The 22,893-nt window shown below is 37.5% G+C and overlaps 1 protein-coding gene across 2 annotated transcripts in view; it reads left to right on the top strand.

The window, feature by feature from the left end:
• LOC150078432 (uncharacterized) overlaps positions 1-22,893 on the top strand; it is a 127,472-nt gene that overhangs the window by 60,534 nt on the left and 44,045 nt on the right. For both annotated transcript variants that reach the window (XM_090384864.1, XM_090384863.1), the window contains exon 6: positions 9,614-9,684. In XM_090384864.1, the coding sequence (XP_090240990.1) occupies positions 9,614-9,684 (71 nt within the window). The remainder of the gene's footprint in view (positions 1-9,613; positions 9,685-22,893) is intronic.

Raw genomic sequence — 22,893 nt, 5'->3', positions numbered from 1 at the left:
AATTACAAAAAGCCGACCGGGCTAGCCGAGTGGGTAAAGTACCTGCCCGGCAACCCAAAGGTCGCGGGTTCGATTCCCGCCTCGGGCTTGGATCACTGTACTGCAAAAACCTTTGGAGGTGCAATATGGCCACAGAAGCCGATGCGCCAACAACTACCAAATCAAAAAAAAAAAAAAAAAAAACCAATTACAAAAAAGTTGGCAAACCATAAGATGGAAGCTTGTTTAGAAGATCTTTATGCCAAAGACGATCGAAAGCCTTTGAGATGTCAAGAGCAACTGCTTGTGTTTCACCAAACTTTTCCATTGATTTTGCCAATAAGTGGGTAACATAAGCCAGAATATCACCAGTGGATCGACACTGATGGAATCCATACTGGCGATCGTTGATCAGATGGAAGGTTTCTAGGTTGTTTAAGAGTTGGTGGTTAATTGATTTCTCCATTATTTTAGAAAGAGTAGAAGTAATTGCAATAGGACAATAATTGGGTGGGAGGGATATGTCACCCTTTTTAGGAACTGGCTGGATATGAGCAAATTTCCAAGCAGAAGGAAAAACATTTTTCGAATAAGAAAGTGGAAAAAAAGGCGGCAAAGAATAGGAGTAAGTTCAGGAGCACAGGTTTTGAGAACAAGTGGAGAAATACCATCAGGATCTGGAGCTTTCTTTGCATCAAGATTCGTCAAAATCCTTCTGACATCCTTTTGACGGAAGACCACAGGATGCATTGAATGGAGCATGTTGGGAATGGTGGGAGGTGTTTTATCAAGATTATTAATACATGAGTTGGAAATAAAATGGGATGCTAGCAGGTCAGCTTTATCCTTGGCTGAAGTGACAACAGAACCATCTGGTTTTGACAGTGGTGGGAGCAGAGAAGGGCTAAGGTTTCGGCCAATAGCTTCTGCAAGAAGCTATTGGCCCGAAACCTTAGAACATTCTAGTCTCTGCAAGAGACCAGAATGTTCGGCTACCATTAGGGCAAGAAGCAAGTTTTCTACTCTTAGCTTGTTCAAAATCTAGTTTGGACTGATTAATAACTGCTTTACAATTGTTGCAAGCTTTGGAGTAGGCAGAAAATGAAACTGAAGAATTGGAAACAAGCCAATTACGATATGCAACATTATTCTTTTGAACAGCCTTAGCACATTTATTGGAAAACCAAGGTTTAGATAAAGGACGAGAATTTAAACTGGAGTGTGGAATAAAAGATTCCATTCCTACAAGAATAATTTCACTGACACGATCTGAGCAAACGTTGACATCAGAAGTTTTGATACAATAATCTGACCAAGCAAAAGAAGAAAAGAAATCTTGCAGGTCATCTCATTTTGCATTCTTGTAATGCCAAACAGTACGAGGTTGGGAATAGCCATCAGATAATGGCTCCATTGGAGAAGAGACAATCACCAAGTTGTGATCTGAGGTGCCTAAAGGACCACTCACTTTGACCATGTACCTAGAAGGGTTGTTTGTGAGAAAAAGATCAAGTGTGTTGGCTGTATGTTTAGGATTGTCCAGTAACCTTGTAGGTAAATGAATAATCTGCGCAAGGTCATTAGTAATTGCAAATGCCTCAGCATCTCGACCAGCTGGGTCGGTATTAATAGAAAATGGAAGCCAGCTGGAGTTGTGAACATTAAAATCACCAAGGAAAATTACCTCACTGTTAGGAAAGTTGGACTGGAGAAAGTCAAGTTGCATAGAGAGGAAGTCAAAGAGCTCCAAGTGATTAGTGGAGTTGGGAGAACGGTAGAGACAACAGATGAGTTTGATGCAATGAGGTAGGGAGATTTTAAGCCAGAGAAGATCGAAAAGAGGAGATTCCAAATTACCAAGTCTCTGACAGGGAATATCGGAACAGACATATGCACAAGTACCACCTTTGAGGTGAAAGGAATCTTACAGCGAATAATTTGGGCAACTGAGATTCTGTCAGAAAAAGTACATGGAGGTTTGGCAGACTGCAAGTGGAAATGGATGTCGTTGAGATTAGAATTGAGACCACATATATTTGTGAAATGAACTAGGAAGTGTTTGGGAAGTTTAGATCTTTTCGCAGATAAGCTTACTCTGTTAGTTTGACAATTCATGGTGTATTCAATAGTAAGAAAAAGTGGAGGGTGGACATGCTGTATGAACTAATGAAATTTTTGGATATGGCGTACACATGTTAAGAATATACTCAGATGCTTGAAATAAAGTGGCCTCGACAATGCGCCCCCGCATACACACAACTCGTACTCCCTCCAGTCACTATCTGGCAGGGTAGAGGTTGCAAGGTTATACATTAGCTGATCTGGAAGCCTCCTAAAGAGTTACCAATAGGTTCGGTCCGGTGTACTAACTAGCGGCCGGCCTGCGAACACCACTTTAGAGCTGTACCCTTGAAATGTAAGGAAGATTGGATCTCGCCATAATGTTCATCATAACCTTAAAAGTCATCAGTCATACTGCATGATGGAAGAGGTGGTGAAGGGTTGACCAGAACGTAGCTCTGGAGACTAAACATGGGTTCCACCACTTCAAGCCTCCAATTAGCAAAGTGGTGGTATTGCACTGGTTGATGAGAGTCATCTACCACCTAGAAGAGTTGCCTGATAACACAGAGGGTCAGCATTTCTCTATGTGGTGTGGGCACCACACTTCAACCCTTGCTTACGTTGGTTCACACATGGGTGGTCACCCACAGTATGCTTGTGCATGGAGGTTATACCCAGGATTACCAACAGTCCCACCATCGTGAAAATAAATTTTGCATATTTGTAGCATACACCACTTTTGTATCTTTATAATATTTAACGTAATTTTTTTCAGTTATTAATATACTGACATAGACTAATAATCAAATAGACCACGGAACACTATATTTTGGCGTGCTTTTGCATAGAGAAGTATGTATAGAGGTAATGACCTCTACAAAAAAGTAGCAATGTAGTGATCTAATATGCCATTCACATGCGATTTAGCCTGGAGTACATGGTTTGAAGGTGAGGGGGAAGCAAACCGATATCATAACTAAACTCACTTCCTTGCATAAAATTTTTTTTTGATAATTATCAGTATTTCAAAATATTATTTTTAAAATAAATGACCATTGATTTGTGGTTGAAAAAAGGAACTTTAAAACAAGGAGCAAGTACTTCCAGTATTGCAACTGTAGTCGATGAAAACGAACACAATATTGTCACACTTCAAAGTGAGGATGAACAATCGCAGCCTTTTGTTCCCCAAAAATCCAAAGTGAAAAAACAGAACCAACTAATAAAAGACCAAAACAAAAGTATGATGACAGTTATTTGAATTTTGGCTTTACATGTGTTGGAAATGAGGATGCTCCTGATGCACAGTGCATCGTATATAATAAAATATTAGCAAACAGTTCTTTGGATCCCACTAAACTTGTGTTCCATAAATATATATGTGTTCCGCAAAGTTGGAGGTCTCATTTGAAGAAGGATATAGAGCTGTTGGAATGAGTACAGAGAAGGGCAACAAGATTAGTGAATGGAACAAAGGGTTGCTCTTACAAAGAAAGGCTTAAGTTTTGCAAATTACGGTGTCTGGAGACTAGGCACCTGCGAGGTGATCTGATTGAGGTGTATAAAGCCCTGAATGGTTTGGACATTCTCAATGCTGATGGGAGATTCTTTCTCTTGCTCAGAGTAATCACCTGAGAGAGCATAAATTCAAATTGAGGAAAGATGTGCGGAAGTTTGCCTTTAGCCAGCGGGTAGTTGGTTGGTGAAACAGACTTCCATCCTTTGTTGTGGAAGTTAATAGCCTAAATAAATTTAAGACTGAGCTGGACAGGTATTAGGAACGAACAGAGGGGTGAAATGGGAGTGGTTTTTTTTTTTTTTTTTTTTTTGGCTGATGCTGCAAAAGCTTGCTTTCTTGCATCATATGCCTCTACTAATGCTAATATAGTGAGATGAAAAGTGTTCCGTGACTAAGAAAGTTTTATAAACACTGCTCTAGAACACACTAATGAAACCAAACTAGAGTTTATTCATATATTCACAATTTTCATGTATAGTTTATCTTCCTTTGTAAACCAATACATTTTATGCATAATAATAATTTGTTGTACTGAATTTTTATATTACAAATTTGCTTTGATAAACAGATCTAGCAAAACATGAGTTACATTAAGAAACCTGGATAAGACATGTTTTGGCCTTTGATTCCCTAGTATTATAAAACCCTTAAGCAACAATACCCCCCCCCCCCGCCCCTTGTGATTAGCAGAAATATTTGCACATATCTAGGCTATAGGACCTCCCCTGAATCCAATGATGCTCTCATAATTATGAGAGTATCTTTGGATTCAGTTTTACTGATTTCCTCTTTTGCTGATTCCCTTAATATAATTGAATAGCTCCCATCAGTCCCAGGTGGCTTATTCACTTGTAGCTTCAAAAATTTCTCTTTCACTTTCCTTTCAATTATCACAAAATCAATTAGCTACCAGTTAGAATTTGATATACTTCTGTCATCCCCATTCTTGAACAGGATCATCACCAGTTATGCCATTCATATCTATGGACTGATGTGATTCGTCAGATGCATGGGTCATAGCCATACATCTGCGTTTTGTCACCAGTAATGATGGATGAAATAAGTGTAGATCAGCTGCAGCAAAATCCTGACATGCATTAACTTGTCACTCTCTGTTTATGTTTATAGAAAAATGCAAACTTTATGCTAGTATGATCATTGGAAAAATCACTGAAAACAATGTCCTGCTTTATAGAGTTATTTAGAACATACAGTGGTGGACAAAAAAATGCATCACTTGTGAATTTTGCAAATAATGTGTTTTGCGCTGCATTGTGGGTTGCAGAAATGTTCTAAATGCATTTGTTAGATGGGATATGTATCTCTGTGAATGAAATCTAATAAAAAAAGACTCCACCTGATATACCTAATTGCCATAAATATGTCCCCAAAGGGTAAAATATGTAATTAATGGAAATATGAGAAATCATGCAAATGGCAATCATGAAAATTATTTTATTGCATTTAACGTGTACAAACTTAAATGACAAGTTAACATAATAGTATTATGAACTGTAAAGCAGCACAATAAGTCCTCAGTATTTTGTTGTTCCTCCTCAAGCTGCAATTACAACCTTTCAATGATCTGGCATAGAGTTAATCAGCTTCTGGATATATGGTGGCCCAATTTCATGGTACCACACCCCTACAATGCTCTCCTGCAGCTTAATCTTACTTCTTAGCCTCTTCTGAGCAATTTCAGACAACATTATGTACCAGCAGTTTTCAATAAGGTTCAAATCTAGACTGTTGCCGTGCCAGTCCAACGCTGTAATGCCAGCATTTCTGAGGTATGACTGCATCTTAAGGGGGAAAAATGAGGGAAAACATTGGTGTAAGTATGTTTTAAGTCTTATGAGACCAGAAGATAAATACATCATTAAATCTAAATAGCATAAAACTACCAATTTTGCTGTGTGCATGGTGGTGAGTCCTAATAATGGGTTTCAGGCACTCCTCCAAGATAGAAGTGTAGGTTTATGCATTCACTGTTCCGTTAATAAACTTAATTCGCCCTGCCCCTTTGCTTGTTATGCATCCCCAAACCATTTGACTGGAAGGGAACTTTACAGTTGGTGTTATGCAGTTAGGATGGTATGCCTTTGATTTTCATCTTCTGATATATCGCTTCCCATCTGAGCCATGCAGGTTGAATTTCGATTCGTCAGAAAAGATGACAGTGTCCCATTGCTCTTTTGTCCATGAAACGTGTTTTAGCCCAAGCAAGTAGCTTCTTCCTCATTTGGCGCCTCCATAGCCAGGTGGGAAGGAGCAGCAGTGCGTAGCACACGCTTCTTGATTAGACCGGGGTTCGAGCCCGTCACCACCAAATATGGAGGATGCGGAAAGGTCAGGGAATGACCACCGCATATCCCGGAGCAATATGGCCTTAGTTGCTAATGCTCCTAAAAACCAAACAACAACAACAACAACAACTTCCTCATTTGTTAGGTCAACAAAGGCTTCTTCTTGGGCAAATAGGTATGCAGACCACATTCTGAAAGCAGTCTTTGGATAGTTCATGCACTTGTTTCAACTCCACATGCCATCTCAAAGTCCAGTTTTAGATCAGGAGCACTAGCATGGCGATTACAAAGGCACAGCCATTTCAAATATTGATCTTGGGAAGGCATAGTCACTCTTTTACGGCCAAGTCTTTTCTTCACATCACTGGTTTCACGCTTTAATTTCAGCACCCGGGATACTGTTGACTGGTGGCAGCCTATTTTATCAACAATAGCATGTGTAGAAAGCCCTTCCTGGGACAGAGTAACAGGTACGCTTTTTTTTTTTTTTTTCTTGGTATCAACTGAACATATGGAGCCACATGTTCAGTTGACACTTCTGCAAAACAGAATACTAATGAGTGTGTACCCTTCCAATGCTGTATTTATAGAAATGGCTGATGCAATATCTTTGAATTATTGTCTGATGCAATAGAAGCGTTTCAAATATCAATCTTCCCAAGATCGATATTTGAAATGGCTGTGCCTTCGTAATCGCCATGCTAGTGCTCCTGATCTAAAACTGGACTTTGAGATGTTTGTCGCAAAGCAAAGGTATTGCTTTGGAACAAACAAAATGACTGTAATCAAACCATATATTATGCATTTAACTACAAATGTTACTTTTTTAAGGTGATGCAGTTTTTTTGTCCCTCACTGTATCTGATCACAGCAGATATTATGATTAATAAATGTTAGGTACTTACATAAACCAAGTAGTAATTATGAATATAGTAGCCATTGAGTAACTTGAATTAAACTGAACCATCTTATATGTTTAATTCATAGATTTAACTGGTTATGCTAAAGTTAGTTTGTGTGAAAAAGGTAAGTGGAATGAGTTTTTAACAGTAAATGTACAGAAAGTCTCTAATTTACTTAAGTCTGAATAATTATTTTTGACATAACATCATTTTTAATCTTAAAATTTTAAATTGTAGATAAGAAAACTTTCACTTTATCTCTCTCTTTGCCATTGTAAAGAACAAAATCTCAACCATGAGGCCTTGTTTGTTTTTGGAAAATGTGCCTGGTCAACTTGTTAATCGGGAATACCTTGGATAACAAGATATCATTCTTTCAAATTGGTCTTTCAGGAATAAAAATGACCAAGGTGTTATAGTGATATTCAAAGCCTATTATGTCTGCTGGACCATGTGTAAACTGATCACAGAGATGGTGACAACCAGCCGTTTTAGAAGTTTTGGAGGTGATACAGTATTCAGAAATCCACATACAACATTTGGATATTGTTGTCACAATGTTCTATTGAGGAAGTCACTTGGGCTATGATGGTGCATCTGGTGGATATGTCCAGAGTGTATTTACTGTGTTTGGGAACCTACAAATGTTCCTAAAATTCAGTTACAGATTATGGAATTGGCAGGCAGATGAGATTGGCTTCAATAAACTGGAGGTGAGTGACATAAAATGCCTGCTGATATTGCACAATTCTAAGCTGATCAATGGATCCAATTGAGTTGAGTTAATAAAGGGTTAGAATGCAGGAGGAAGAGGAAATGCAACCAGCAGAACAAGTAAAACAGCTAACAACTAAAGGGATGTCTGTAAAGCCTTCAGTTTGTTCGAGAAAGGGATGCTCATTCTCATTGAAGATGACTCAAATATTGAATTGGAGACAAGTTTAATCAAGGATTGAATGATCTTTTGAACTGCTATAATGAACTTCATCAAGAGAAGCAGCAGCAAAATTCTGTTCTGATTTCTATCCTGGGTTGTTTAAAATGTGAATAATTTGGTGTGACTAATACAGTATGTATATAGACAATCCCCTGCTTAGAACTTTTAATTGAAGCTATAAATATGGAGTGCTAAGTGAATCTGTGTTAAGCAGGAGTGATTTTTCCATAGGAAATAATGTTAATAATTTGAACTGGTTGCCATGACCCAGTGTTTTTGGCTGATTTTAAGGAACCATTTCTTTATATAACAGCAACTAAATGTAGCAGAAACATTTAAACCTTTAAATATAAACTTTAAATACATAAATGATGCAATAAAACATAAATACAGTATCTGTTCAAGAAAATGCAAGGAAACTTATCTTGAAATTACAAAACCTTATATTGTATACTGTATTTACAGTATTTGCAATAATGGCATGCGATACTATTAATTTTCAGATCACTCAAAAAAAGAAATCGCTAAATATAGTGCTCTCTCAAATCCAGTATTTTTAAAATGTTCGATTTAGTTTCTAGTGACAAGTTTTTCCATTAGCTTTTCTTCTTTGTTTATTAGCACTACCTGAGTCAGATAGTACTAATAAACAAAAAAAAAGTTGTAACAATTTACCCTGTAAATTAAAATCAATTATATGGACACACAATGCACATAAGCAATACATAAACCAGAACTGACTGGAAACCAGAACCAAACTCAAAATAGCATTGCTACTGCGAATGAAGCAAAAAGCAGCTCCCTGTCAGGAAACGGAGTTTATAAAGAGAAATGTTGCAATGTAGTTTTATAATTCAATTCAGTAAGCTTCAGTTAATTACAACCACAGGGTGGGTTCTTTTTCCCAATAATACTGCCAGTGGTAGGGTGTGTGTGTGTGTGTGTGTGTGTGTGTGTGTGTGTGTGTGTGTGTGTGTGTGTGTGTGTGTGTGTGTGTGTGTGTGTGTGTGTATTATAATAATATTCCAGAGATAGTGTGTGTGATCATAGCATTTTATAGCTGTGGATACAGGAAACTTATGCCAGTACAAACAGCTACAGAAAATTAATAGTGATATAAATTACTCATGGACATGAAAAATTACTTTTGGGGTAATAAACAGACACTTTTATTTTTATGAAAAGTTTTCTCTTGTCATAAATTGAAAATGCTTTGCAGTATTTCCAGTTCAGCTGGCAGTTAAGCCATTTTCTCATTGATCAGAATATCAGTTAAAAGTAATTTTAAATCAAAGAATACACCTTTGAAGGAAAGTTCTGTGAATTACAGTTGTTGAAGAGCATTAAAAATTTTTTTTTTGATGGGGCTTTTCAGTCACTTGAACACCTGCTAAATGGGTAATGCCTCCCATGCTGTTTAAATGGATATTGCTATTCTAGAGAAACAGAGCACAACTCCTGGAGGGAAGGGGGGTATCAAAAATTACAGAGCATTATAGTGTACAAACACAGAGTGAACTGCATTATAGTGGAGGACAACTGTAATAAATGTTTATGAATATTGTACAATACACGTGTGTATTTTTATTAATTTTCACTTTTGATATTAATTTTTTAAATGTTTTGTTTTTATTGAATAGTTAAATGCAGCTTAAATTAAATTAGTAAGGCCAAAAATTTGACCCCTGAAATGCATCTCTTATTTATACAATATAAATTGTACATATATAAAGAACATGTCTGATTACATATTTTTTCATTATATGTCACTGTTCACTTTTCCAACATAAATCAAAGCTACCTGCACATAACAAAATTAGCACTAAATAGTCCAAAATATTCTCATTGATAGAAATAAAATGTTGGTCATGTTATAATGAATACAGCTTTGAATAATTTTTGTTAGGTGCTGGCCCATCATCTCCTCCTCCATATAGTCAGTCAGAAGCATCAGGAACAAATTCTATTCAGGCTGAGGTATGATCTAAGATTCTAGGGGACATAATGGCTACTATTTTTAGTAATTTTTTTTATCCTAAAAGTAATATATAGTATACTGATTTGCAGAATATAACTACTGTTAATTTTACAAAGTGAAATTATCATTCTTTGACATAAACTTCCTCACTCCTTCAAAATAACCCTCCGTCCCTTATATTAGCATTAGTTGAGGCATATGATGCAAGAAAGAAAGCTTATACAGCATCAGCCAAAAAAAAAAAAAAAAAAAACCCATTCCCATTTCACCCATCCATCACTCCAAATGTTTGTCTAGTGTAGCCTTAAATTTATTTAAGCTATCAACTTCCACAACAACAGATGGACGTCTGTTCCAGCAATCAACTGTCTGCTGGCTAAAGGCAAACTTCTGCACATCTGTTCTACAACTCTCTTTCCTTAATTTGAATCTATGCCTCTTCAGGTTTTTAATCTGAGCAAGCAGAAGTATCCCATCAGCATTGAGCCTGCTCAAACCATTCAAGGCCTTATACACCTCGATGATATCATCTCACAGGTGCCTAGTCTCCAGATGCTGCAACTTGCAGAACTCAAGCACTTTCTTCATAAGTGCACCCCTTTGTTCCTCTCATCAGTCTTGTTGCCCTTCTCTGTACTCATTCTAGGAGTAATCTACAGACCAGGTGATTGTGAAGATTATGACAAAAGCCTCTACATGCAAATGGAATTGGCAAGTAAGCATCAATGTCTTATTATGGGTGATTTCAATTTGCCTCTAATTGATTGGAGTAAATGGGAAGGAAACTCGACATGGGGAACAAAATTTTTAAATCAACTAGATGACTGTTATTTGTATCAACATGTCAGGGAAAGTACTAGAGAAAAGAATATCCTAGACCTCATCATCACACATGAATCAGATGACATAACAGGGCTGACAGTAGAGGAACCAGTAGCAGGAAGTGATCATGGAGTTCTACGGTGGATGATGACGAGAGAGGTAGCAGAAGTAAAAGGCAAAGGAATGGGTTTTAATTTCAGAAAAGGAAATTACGATGCCTTAAGGTACTACATGGCCTCTATTAACTGGGTAGATATCGCGCAGAGAATGAATACAATTGAACTGTGGTACGCTTTTAAAACATTAATCACAGATGCCTTGAATGCGTATATACCATTAAAAAAATACTCCACGAGAAGGGTTCTAAGTTGGATGAATAGTGAAGTTGCCACATTACTTGAGCAGAAAAAGGTGGCATGGAAAGGTTGCAGAGCAATAAAAAGTACTGAAGCCTATAACAGCTACAAGGTGATGTGTAATAGAGCCACAGAAAAGGTTCGACAGGCAAAGGCAGTTTATGAGAAATCACTAGCAAACAGAGCAAAGAGGGGGGGATAAAGAATTCTTCACATATATAAATGCCAAGAAGAGCTGAACAAACCAGATCAGACCTTTACGTAAGGGAAAGGGGATAGTAATAAATACACCAGCTGCCGCTGCAGATGAACTCAACAGTTATTTTGCATCGATATTTACAAATGAAAAGCCTTTTGTGGCAATGAGAAATTGTGGGAGTGAAGTTAAAAAATATGTAATTAATGATATTGAAATTTTGCAAGATTATTTAATGAAAAAACTTTCGAGACCAGTAAGGCTCCTGGAGTTGATGGAATATACCCTATAATCTTAAGAGAGAGGCGGCAAGCGAGTGCATTGAACCATTGAGGCTAATTATGCGAGAATCACTAGACTCTAGGGAGATTCCCTTGGATTGGAAAAGTGCAAATGTATCTCCCATACATAAGGGTGGCTCTAAAAGTGAAGTTGAAAATTATCGACCTATCAGTCTGACTTCAGTAGTAGGGAAAATCATGGAGGCAATGATCAAGGGTGGAATTCAGGATCATTTGGATCGAATTGAAATTCTCAAGGATACTCAGCATGGTTTTGTAAAGGGAAAATCATGTTTAACAAATCTGGTTCGCTATTTCGAAAGGGTCACTCACGAGCTGGATTTAGGGAATAATTTCAACATTGTTTATTTAGATTTCAGCAAAGCTTTTGACTCAGTCCAAATGAGCAGTTGCTTTATAAGCTGGAACAGGTTGGAATCACTGGGAAAATCCTTGGATGGATAGAAGGATGGCTTCAGGGCAGGAGGCAGAGGGTTGTGATAAATGGCTATTCCTCAGATTGGGTTGATGTAAGAAGTGGGGTTCCCCAAGGATCAGTATTAGGACCACTGTTGTTTTTAATTTTCATAAACGACATTGATGAAGGGATAGAGGGCGTGATGTCTAAATTTGAAGATGATGTTGAAATTGGTAGAGTAGTTAATGATCACTGTCAAACTGAGCTTCTTCAGAGAGATCTAGATAGACTTCAGGAATGGTCAGAAAAATGGCAGCTGTGCTTTAATCCAACAAAGTGTAAGGTATTACACCTGGGAAACAGTAATCCCAAAAAAACTTATTCACTTGGTGGAGTTCAACTAAACCCAGTACTGGAGGAAAGGGACTTGGGTGTTACGATACGGTCAGACATGAAATTCTCTGAGCATTGTAAACAGGTTGCAAGGAAGGCCCATGGTGTCCTATCGATGATCTATCGAACTTTTGCAAATAGAGATAGGGACGTGATAATCCCATTATATAAGGCTTATGTTAGACCACACTTGGAATACTGTGTTCAAGTATGGAGACCGCACCTAAAGAAAGACATCAAGCTTCTTGAAAGGGTGCAAAGAAGGGTAACTCGCCTGGTGAGATTGACAAAAGGGTGTCCTTATGAAGAAAGACTTCGAATATGTGGGTTGCAGAGTTTGGAAACTAGACACCTTAGAGGAGATTTGATTGAGGTGTTTAAGGCTCTGAGAGGCATCAGTAAAATGAATGAGGACAAAATTTTCAAGATTATAAATGATGCTAGAACTAGGGGACATAAATTCAAGTTACGGGGGGAAATGTTTAGATTGGACTGCAGGAAGTTTTATTTTAGCCAGCGAGTTATAAATTACTGGAATAAGTTGCCTTCATGGGTGGTAGAGGCCGACAGTTTGGGGAAATTCAAAGGTCATCTGGATAGTACTTTCGGGTAAGGGAAGTGCATAGGATGATAGGTTTAATTTCCTTTTTTTTTTATTATTTTTTTAAATTTATTTATTTTTTTTGGCTGGTGCAGCATAAGCCATAGGCTTTCTTGCACCATGCGGCCGTTACTAATACTAATACTAATACTAACTCAATATTCTTCCTAAAATGAGGCCTCCAGACCTATATACAGTACTCAAGGTGTTGCCTGACAAAGGGATAATCACTTCCTTGTCTCTGTGAGCAAAATTCTTATATATCATTGACAAAACCCCATTACCTGCCCTGTCAGCCTGTCTGCATTGCTCAGAAAACTTCATATCTGACTGCACAATTACTCCCAGGTCTTTTTCATTCTCCGCCTCCCTGAGTGTAGTACCACACAGTTGGTATGTTTCTCTTGAGTTACTGCTACCCATATAGAGTATTTTGCATTTAAATGGTAAACTTCAGTTGCCACTTCTCAACCCATCTGCTTAACTTTTATAGATCCTGTTGCAGTAGCATACTGTCTTTACTGTCATTAGCAACCCTCCCAACATTTTTATCATCTGCAAACTTGAACATTAAGCATGATATACCTCCATCAATATCATTGATAAATACATAAAACAACAATGGGCCCAGCAACAAACCCTTGATGACTCCGCTAATAACATTAGTCCACGTAGAGCAGTGTCCATTTATTACCACTCTCTGCCATCTCCCACTCAACCATCAAAAATAATTTTGATATCTGGAAAGCTTTTGATACTGTTACACTTGGAAGACTGCTGTACAAATTGGAGTGATATATCATTAATGGCAAGTTACTGCATTGGATAAAGGGATACATTTGCACATCTGCAGTCCATGGGGACCTCCCCTAATTCTAAGGATGCTCTCATAATTATGGCTAAAGGTTTGCTTACTTCTCTTGCTGCCTCCTTCATTATAACTGGATAGATTCCATCTGCCCCAGGTGCCTTTTTTATGTTTAGCTTCAATTTCTTCTCCACTTTTGCTCTCAGTTATTACAAATTCATTTAGCTCCCTGTTAGAGTTTGATAAACGTCTGGCATTCATTTCCTTGAATAACTCCTCATTTGTGAATGTAGATGCAAAATACTCATTCAGTTTATCAGCTACTTGAGCAGGATCATCAATAGTTGTACCATCTATGTTAAGTGGACCAATATGATTCATCCCCTTTCTTCTAGAGTTTACATAAGTAAAGAACTCTTTGCTGTTTTTCTTTGCATCTTTTGCCAAAGATTTCTCATAATCTGCCTTCGCTTGCCTAACCTCCTCTATGACTTGATTACAGACTAGCTTATATCTGCCATAGGCTTCTGTGTCACCTGATAATTTATATTCATCCCATGCATTTTTCTTCTCTGCCACAAATCTCATTAATTCATCTGACATCTATTTAGGCCTGAACCTTAAACAGTATTTCTTAGTTGTATGAAAAGCTCAGTAGCCTCCAAGATTAAGTTTCTAAAGGCTTCCCATTTAGAATTCACTGTTGGCAACATCATCAGTTGATCCCACTGTATAGAACTTAAAAACTGTCTGAGACCACTGTAGTCACCTTTACGAAAACAAAAACCCTTCCCTTTATTCTTGATGGTAGTTACATCTTTAAGTAAATCCCACATCGGTACAACTGTAATCACTGTCACCCAGTGGTTCCTTTATCTGCAAATTCTTAATGCATGAATAATCACTGCTGATGATCAGATCAATGATATTACTCCCTCTGGTTGCCCCTTGGACATGTTGCTGTAGAAAACAATCCTCCAATAAATCCACAAAAGTCTTGGTAGCGTGTGAGTGACCAACCCACAAGTTCAGTCAATATTTGGAAAGTTGAAATCCCCCATTACAAGACATTCTGATTTACTGGCCCATTCTATTTCTCTGCACAACTGTTCGTTGTACAGGTGACCCCCGCTTAACGCTGATAATTCGTTCTGGAAAAACAGAGCACTAAGTGAATCCACGCTAAGCGAGTGCCGCATTTCCATAAGGTAACATATATATTTGTGAGTTGCGGTCAGTGCCATAGGATATTTCCTGATCAATAATAAATGGTAGTGAAAAGATGTACAAATGTCAGTCAAAATATTTAATATTCAAATATTTGTACATATAAAATATTCTGCATTACATACGTATATAATTATGTGGTAACTACTTACGTATCAAAATTAAACTTAAAATTCCAGTTAAAATCATGAATTTAATTGATCTAAATTGATTTTAATTGATTTAATTTAATTATGAAAAATGTGTCGATTTTGGGTTGAACTTTGGCCCTCTTCCAAATAAACTAAAAGGGTTATTAATTTTAAATCCCCCGCAGCGTTACCACTCGACAATAAAGTCAACCGATCCTTCGTCGCTTTGAAACCTGACTTGTTTTTTTCTTCTTTCAATATGAAACTTCTTTTAGGCATTCGTTTCCACAAAAGTCCTGCTTCATCTATGTTAAAAACTTATTGAGAAGTATAACACATAATACCCCTCTTCAATAATTTTAACAAGTTCTTTTTTGAAAGTTTTGGCTCCTTCTGCACTTGCGGCTTCTCCCTGGAATTTAAATCTATTCAACCAGCCCTTACTAGTTTTAAATGGTTCCACATTCTCTCTCTCTCTCTCTCTCTCTCTTTTTTAATAATATTTAACTTAACTGAATTCTGCATTGGATATTATCGTCAATAAAATTAGTTAGTCTTTCCATTTCAATCCTAATAGTCAGCCTAGCCCTAGTTGCTTGCAGTGGAACAGCTATCTTTCCCGCTGCTAAAATTAATTCTTTATTTTTTTATAATTTTTCTTACAGTTAAACTTGCAAGTTCTAAATTATGGCACACATCTGTTTTTCGTTGACCGGAATCGATTTCACTTCAAAACGTCTAATTTAATATTCAAATTCAGTATTTTTCTTACATTTAGAGTCTTCTTACTGTGCCCAGACGTTGTTGCTTTTTCATTCTTATCAGCCATTATTAACTCTTCGAAAATGTAACTGCTTTGGTTGCATTAATTATGATACAATGTTCGAGTAAACTGTCCGTTACAAACGATGTCTAATACGGTACTGAGTGATGACTAGATTTCGGATAAATGCATATAACGCTAATATTACAAGCAATATACTTGATCATTTTTTTAAAATGTTGATCTCGGAACTATGTAACATGTCACTGTACTGCAATTAAATTAACGTGCAAGAAAATTTCACTGAGCGTGGGAAAATTTCTCAAGTCAGCATGGGAAACGTTTTAATGCTGTTTTGGTATTCATTTTCAAGCTATCGACTCCATCAAATGAAACGATTTCGTTAAATATGCCAAAAATGCAATCTGTAAAAGAGCGTTATAGTGATCTGTGACAGCGTTATAGTCAGAGACGGGTTATAATATAAGAACAGCGTTAAAGCAAATCAGCGTAAAGCAAACCGCATTATAATGGGGACCTGCTGTACTCGTTAGAGTCATTGGGCCTATAACATACTCCTACTCTCATTTTACTTTTCCTAGTGTTTATGTCACACCAAACAGACTCAACATTGCACTGTCCACCCCTGTCAACTGCACTTCCTTAGATTTTGTTTCTCTTAACTAACAGCATAACTCCACTCCCCCGACTATCCTTTCTGTACACATTGTACTCCCCAATTTCCAGTTCTGTACAGCTTATATCTGTGTGACCCCATGTCTCTGTTATTCCAACAATATCTGCCTTTGCTGTCTTGATCAGCACTTCAAATTCATCAATTTTATTTACTAGATTAGTATTAGTATTAGTAATGGCCACATGGCGCAAGGAAGCCTATAGTTTATGCTGCATCATCCAAAAAAAAATAATAATAATAAAATAAAATAAAAAATACATAAAATAATAAGAATAAAAACAAATTAATAATAATAAGAAGAAAATTTAAAAAAATAATAATAATAAAAATTAATAAGAGAAAAGGAAATGGACAACCTATGCATTTCCCTCCTCCCTTAGGTAATTATCTAGCTGACCTTTGAATTTCCCCAAACTGTCAGCATCTACCATCCACATAGGTAACTTATTCCAGTAATTTATAAATTTCTGGCTAAAATAAAACTTCCTGCAATCCAGTGTAAACAACTCCCCCGTTAACTTGAAATTATGGCTCCTAGTTCTAGAATAATTTATAACTGTGAAAATTTCGTGCATATTCATTTTGCTTATGCCTCTCAGTGCTTTAACCCCCTCAATCAAGTCTCCTCTGAGGTGCTTAGTTTCCAAGCTCTGCAACCCACATATTCGAAGTCTTTCCTCATATGGATGCCTTTTTGCCGATCTAACGAGGCGAGTTACCCGTCTTTGGACCCTTTCAAGAAGAAGAATAATGTGTTTCTTTAGGTGCGGTCCCCATACTTGAACACAGTATTACAATGGTCTAACAGTAGCCTTATATAATGGGATTATGACATCCTTGTCTCTACTAGCAATTGTTCAATAATCATTGATAGGACACCATGGGCTCTCCTTGCAACCAGTCTACAATGTTCACAGTTGTTGTTGTGTTTTCTGGCACAAGGGCTACTTAGGCCATATTGCACCTCCCAAATTAATTGAGTTACTTATGATAACTGCACGGTGAGCAGTTAGAAATGGGCATACATTTTTATTTGTTTTATATAGAAAAAGAATTCAGAGAGATTTGCTTCTTTACCTATTATGCTATTCAGAGAGAGAGAGAGGTTGCTGTAGATCTGAAATGAAACTAAAAGACATTTGTCTGGCATTGCCGAACAAGTTACATTCAAGGAGTATATGTTTTACTGTAAGTGGTTGCGAGCAGTGCGCACACTCGGAGGATAGTTTCCTGTAAGCAGATAGAGATGTGTAGGGTGAACTTCATATCTGTTCAGAGAACTTCATATCTGATCATATTGTAAAACCCAAAACCCTTTCCTCCACTACTGGCATTAGTTCAACTCCGCCAAGTGTATAACTTATTTTGGGATTACTGTTCCCCTGGAGCAATACCTTACATTTTGCTGGATTAAAGCATAGCTGCCATTTTTCTGACCATCTCTGAAGTCTATATAACAGCATACATCTGAAGTCTATATAACAGCATACATGCCGACCGGGCTAGCCGGGTGGGTAAAGTGCCTGCCTGGCAACCCAAAGGTCGCGGGTTCGAATCCTGCCTCAGGCTTGGATCAAAGTACTGCAAAAAAAACCTTGGGAGGTGCATTATGGCCACAGAAGCCGATGCGCCAACAACTGCCAAACAAAAAAAAAAAAAAACCAGCATACATCTGAAGTCTATATTACAGCATACATACATCTGAAGTCTATATTACAGCATACATCTGAAGTCTATATAACAGCATACTATTAATTTTAATTTCTGAAGATTAATAGTAATTCTCTGCAGTCTATATAGGTCATTCTGAAGAAGCTCTGCTCGGTGGAAATCATTAACTAATCTGCTGATCTTTACAGTGACTGGAGACTAGGCACCTGTGAGGTGATCTGATTAAGGTGTATAAGGCCTTGAATGGGTTGAGCATGCTGAATTCTGATGGGATCCTTCTGCTTGCTCAGATTACTAACCTAAGGGGACATAAATTCAAATTGAGGAAAGACAGCTGTAGAATAGATGTGTGTAAATTTGACTTTAGCCGGGTAGTTAATTGCTGGAACAAACTTTCATCTGTCGTGGAAGTTGAGAGCTTAAATAAATTCAAGGAGCAACTGGACAAACTTTTAGAGTGAATGGTTGTGTGAATTTTTTTTTTTTTTTTGGCTGATGCTACATAAGCTCATACGCTTGCTTTCTTGCATCACATGCCTCTATTACTACAGTAAGCCTCCATTATTCGTGGGGGGTTACGTTCTTGAGAAATGCTGCGAATACCAAAAAAGCAATACTGTGTTATGGCTCCCATTGTAATAAAAGGGTTCTGTTCCAAAGTATGAAATATATAAGTAAAACTAGTCTAAAATTTTGTCTATATATATATTATATGTACCTACATAATATGACTATGTGCATAGACAAACATAGTGAAATACAAGCATAAGGCATCGAAATGAAAATAAGAAACAATTTAATAATAGATGTAATATTTATTAGAAATTTCAAACAAATCTTTCAAACCAGCCTTTGCTAGCTAAAAAACTTATCCCGCCAGTGCTATCACGTTTTGCTAAAGTGTTGATAAAGGTGTTTTGCCTTTTCACGGATGATGAGTGAACTTAACAGAATTTTATTTTGAGTTCGGTCTTCTGTCCACTGATTTAAAGCTTTTTCCATTTTTTCTAATTTAACATTACAAGTTACAGAGCAAATTTTTGAAGCAATTAGCACATCTTCACTGACACTACGACGGATTTTTTCTTCCGATTTCTTGATTGATCGTACTGTTGACTCATTGATTTTATGTTTTGCCACTGACGAGACACTTTTGCCATTAGAAATTTTGTCTAATAACTCAGTTTTACTTGCTAATGTCATCACCTTCTTTGATCTTTTCACAATTCCCTTTTTATTTGTAGCCATATTTTTGTAGGGGTTAGAAGAGAACTTGTCCACAATAAAGTCACTTTCTTTTAACCGTTAACGTGTTTGAAAAAGTCTGTTTACAATAACACACTGCAAAATGGTTGATTTTTCACTTTTGTAAGCATATCAACTATTAAATTTATTCAATTTATAAGCATATAATTTAAAAGCAAACAGTGAAACTTTCCATGACAAGCGCATAACACATACTGAACAAGGATTAGAGGGAAACATCCGCGCTCGTGATTTTGTCAACCCTCTCCCCCCACCCACTGAGCGCTGTTTTGACCGGGCAAGATGATTTTAGCCACGCCCATGTTTTTTATGGCGGAAAATTTTCACCACTTTAAAATTCACATTTTTTTTTTAGGTTTCATTTTATATTAAATCAGCGACCGCGAAATTGCAAATACACATACTGCGAATAGCGGGGGTTTACTGTATTACTATTACATTATCTGCAAATTTAGACATCGTGCCCCATGTCCCTTCATCGAGTCATTTATGAAAATCAAAAACAATGGTCCTAATACTGATCCTTGGGGAACCTCACTTCTTACATCAACCCAATGTGAGGAATAACCATTTATCACAACCCTCTGCCTCCTGCCCTGAAGCCACCCCTGCTATCCGTCCACAGATTTTCCCTGTGATTCCGACCTGTTCCAACTTATGCTCATGTGATCCTGAGTCAAATGCTTTGCTGAAATCCAAATAAATGTCGAAATTATTCCTTAAGTTCAGCTCTTGAGTGACCCTGTCAAAATAGCTAACCAGATTAGTTAAACATGATTTTCCCTTTACAAAACTATGCTGAGTATCCTTCAGAATTCCATTTCTATCTAAGTGATCCTGAATTCCAGACTTGATCATAGTCTCCATGATTTTCCCTACTACTGAAGTTAGACTAACCAGCCGGTAATTTTCCACTTCACTCTTAGAATCCCCTTATGTATTGCAGATAATACATTGGCACTTTTCCAATCCAACGGAAAAACTCCCGAGTTCAGTTATGCTCTCATAATTAGCCTCAGTGGTTCAGTGCGCTCACTTGCCGCCTCCCTTAAGATTATAGGGTAAATGCTATCAACCCCAGGAGCCTTACTGGCCTATAGATTTGAAAGTTTTTTTCATTAAAGAAACATGTGAAATTTCAATGTCATTAATTACGTTTTTTTCAACTTCACTCCCAGAATTTCTCATTGACGTGAGGAGTTTTTCTTTTGTAAATATCAATGCAAAGTAACTGTTGAGTTCATCTGCAACTTCAGCTCGGCACCTCCTTAGCCAGGTGGGCAGGAGCAGCAGTGCTTAGCACATGCTTCTTGATTAGACCAGGGTTCGAGCCCGTGACCACCAAATATGGAAGATGCGGAAAGGTCAGGGAATGACCACCGCATATCCCCGGAGCAATATGGCCTTAGTTGCTAATGCTCCTAAAAACCAAATAACAAACAAACAAACAAACAAGCAACTTCAGCTAAGGTATCTAATTTTAAAAAAATTTTTTTTTTTATTATGAAAACCCCAAACATGAGAGGTATTAGAACCTATAGAACTTAGTAATGTGCTTTGGTTGGGGGTTGAGAAGACAAAAGAAGATATTTGGTGACATTAGACTTGAACTTCTGTAGAATGTAATTTTCAGGAAATACGTATGAAGGAAGGTTGTTCCATAAAACGGCAGTTGAATGAATAAACGGGAAAGATGAAAAGTTGGTTTTGTGAGTTTGAAGTTGGACAGTAAATGGATGTTGGCTGGTGGCAGCATGTGATCAGACTGTTTTGAAAGAGGGAGTGGGAATTATAGAAACCAGTTCAGAACAGTGCCCATGGAAGTATCTATAGAAATGGCATGCAGCAGAAATAGTACATCTATGAGACAGTGAGTGGAGAGACTGTGTTAGAGATTAGTCATTAATTAACATAAATGCCCTCTTCTGAATGGAATCTAGAAGCCTGAGAAAGGTTTTGGAGGCACCACCCCAGATGTGGAAACAATATTCCATAGTAGGGCAGATTTGCAATTTGTACAGAGTGAACAGCTGTTTGGACGAAAAGTAATGCTGAGAGCGAAAGAGAAAACCAAGTTTTTTAGATGCAGAGGAAGCAATATTTGTAATGTGCATACGCCAAGAGAGATTAGAATTTATGGTAGTCCCCAAAAGAGATATATCATCTTGCCTAGAAATCGGAGTGTCACCAAAGATAAGCATAGGAGCAGAAGAATCCTTTTTGCGAAATATAAGACAAGACTGAGTTTTAGAAGGATTGAAATCAATTAAGTTGTGTTTGCCCCACTGGAGAATTACCTGGAGATTGGCATTTAAGAAATTTTAAGCGGATATTGGAGAAGCTGAAGCTGATTGAATAGGGTAAGGTTTCTCAAAATATAAAGTGGAATGCAATGTGCTATCATTGGCAAAACTATGGATAGGATTTCCGTCAGTGGCAGAAGGTCATTAATATACAAGAGGAAAAGAGTGGGGGAAAGAAATGAACCTTGGGGGATGCCAGCATTAGTGGAGAAGTTAGAAGACAGAGCCATCTACCATCACCCTCAGTGAGCGATCAGAGAGAAAAGTGGATAACTAATTACACAAAACAGTTGGCAAACCAAAAGATGGAAGCTTGTTTAGAAGACCTTTATGCCAAAGACTATCGAAAGCCTTTGAGATGTCAAGAGCAACTGCTTGTGTTTCACCAAACTTTTCCATTGAATTTGCCAATAAATGGGTGACATAAGCCAGAATATCACCAGTGGATTGACACTGACAGAATCCATACTGGCGATCATTGATCAGGCAGAAGGTTTCAAGGTAGTTTAAGAGTTTCCGGTTAATTGATTTCTCCATTACTTTAGAAAGAGTAAAAGTAATTGCAATGGGACGATAATTGGATGGGAGGGATTTTTCACCCTTTTTAGGAACTGGCTGGATATGAGCAAATTTCCAAGCAGAAGAAAAAACACCTTTGGAATAAGAAAGTGAAAAAAGGCAGCAAAGAACAGGAGTAAGTTCAGGAGCACAGGTTTTGAGAACAAGTGGAGAAATACCATCAGGACCTGGAGCTTTCTTTGCATTAAGATTTGTCAAAATCCTTCTGGCATCCTTTTGATGGAAGACCACAGGAGGCATTGAATGGAGCGTGTTGGGAATGGTGGGAGGTGTTTTACCAAGATCATTAATACATGAGTTGGAAGAACAATGGGATGCTAGCAGGTCAGTTTTATCCTTGGCTGAAGTGACAACAGAACCATCTGGTTTTGACAGTGGTGGGAGCAGAGATGGGCAAAGGTTCTGGCCAATAGCTTTAGCAAGAGACCAGAATGTTCGGCTACCATTAGGGCAAGAAGCAAGTTTTCTACTCTTTAGTTTGGACCAATGAATAATTGCTTTACAATTGTTGCGAGCTTTGGTGTAGGCAGAAAATTAAACTGAAGGATTGGAAACAAGCCAATTACAATATGCAACATTCTTCTCTTGAACAGCCTTAGTACATTTATTGGAAGACCAAGGTTAATATAAAGGTTGAGATTTTAAAGTGGAATGTGGAATACAGGATTCCATTCCTACAAGAATAATTTCACTGAC

This window comes from Mastigoproctus giganteus, chromosome 11 (genome assembly GCF_048544385.1).
Source record: "Mastigoproctus giganteus isolate SK-2022 chromosome 11, ASM4854438v1, whole genome shotgun sequence".
Lineage (NCBI taxonomy): Eukaryota > Metazoa > Arthropoda > Arachnida > Uropygi > Thelyphonidae > Mastigoproctus > Mastigoproctus giganteus.
This window is presented reverse-complemented; position numbering and strand designations above follow the sequence as displayed.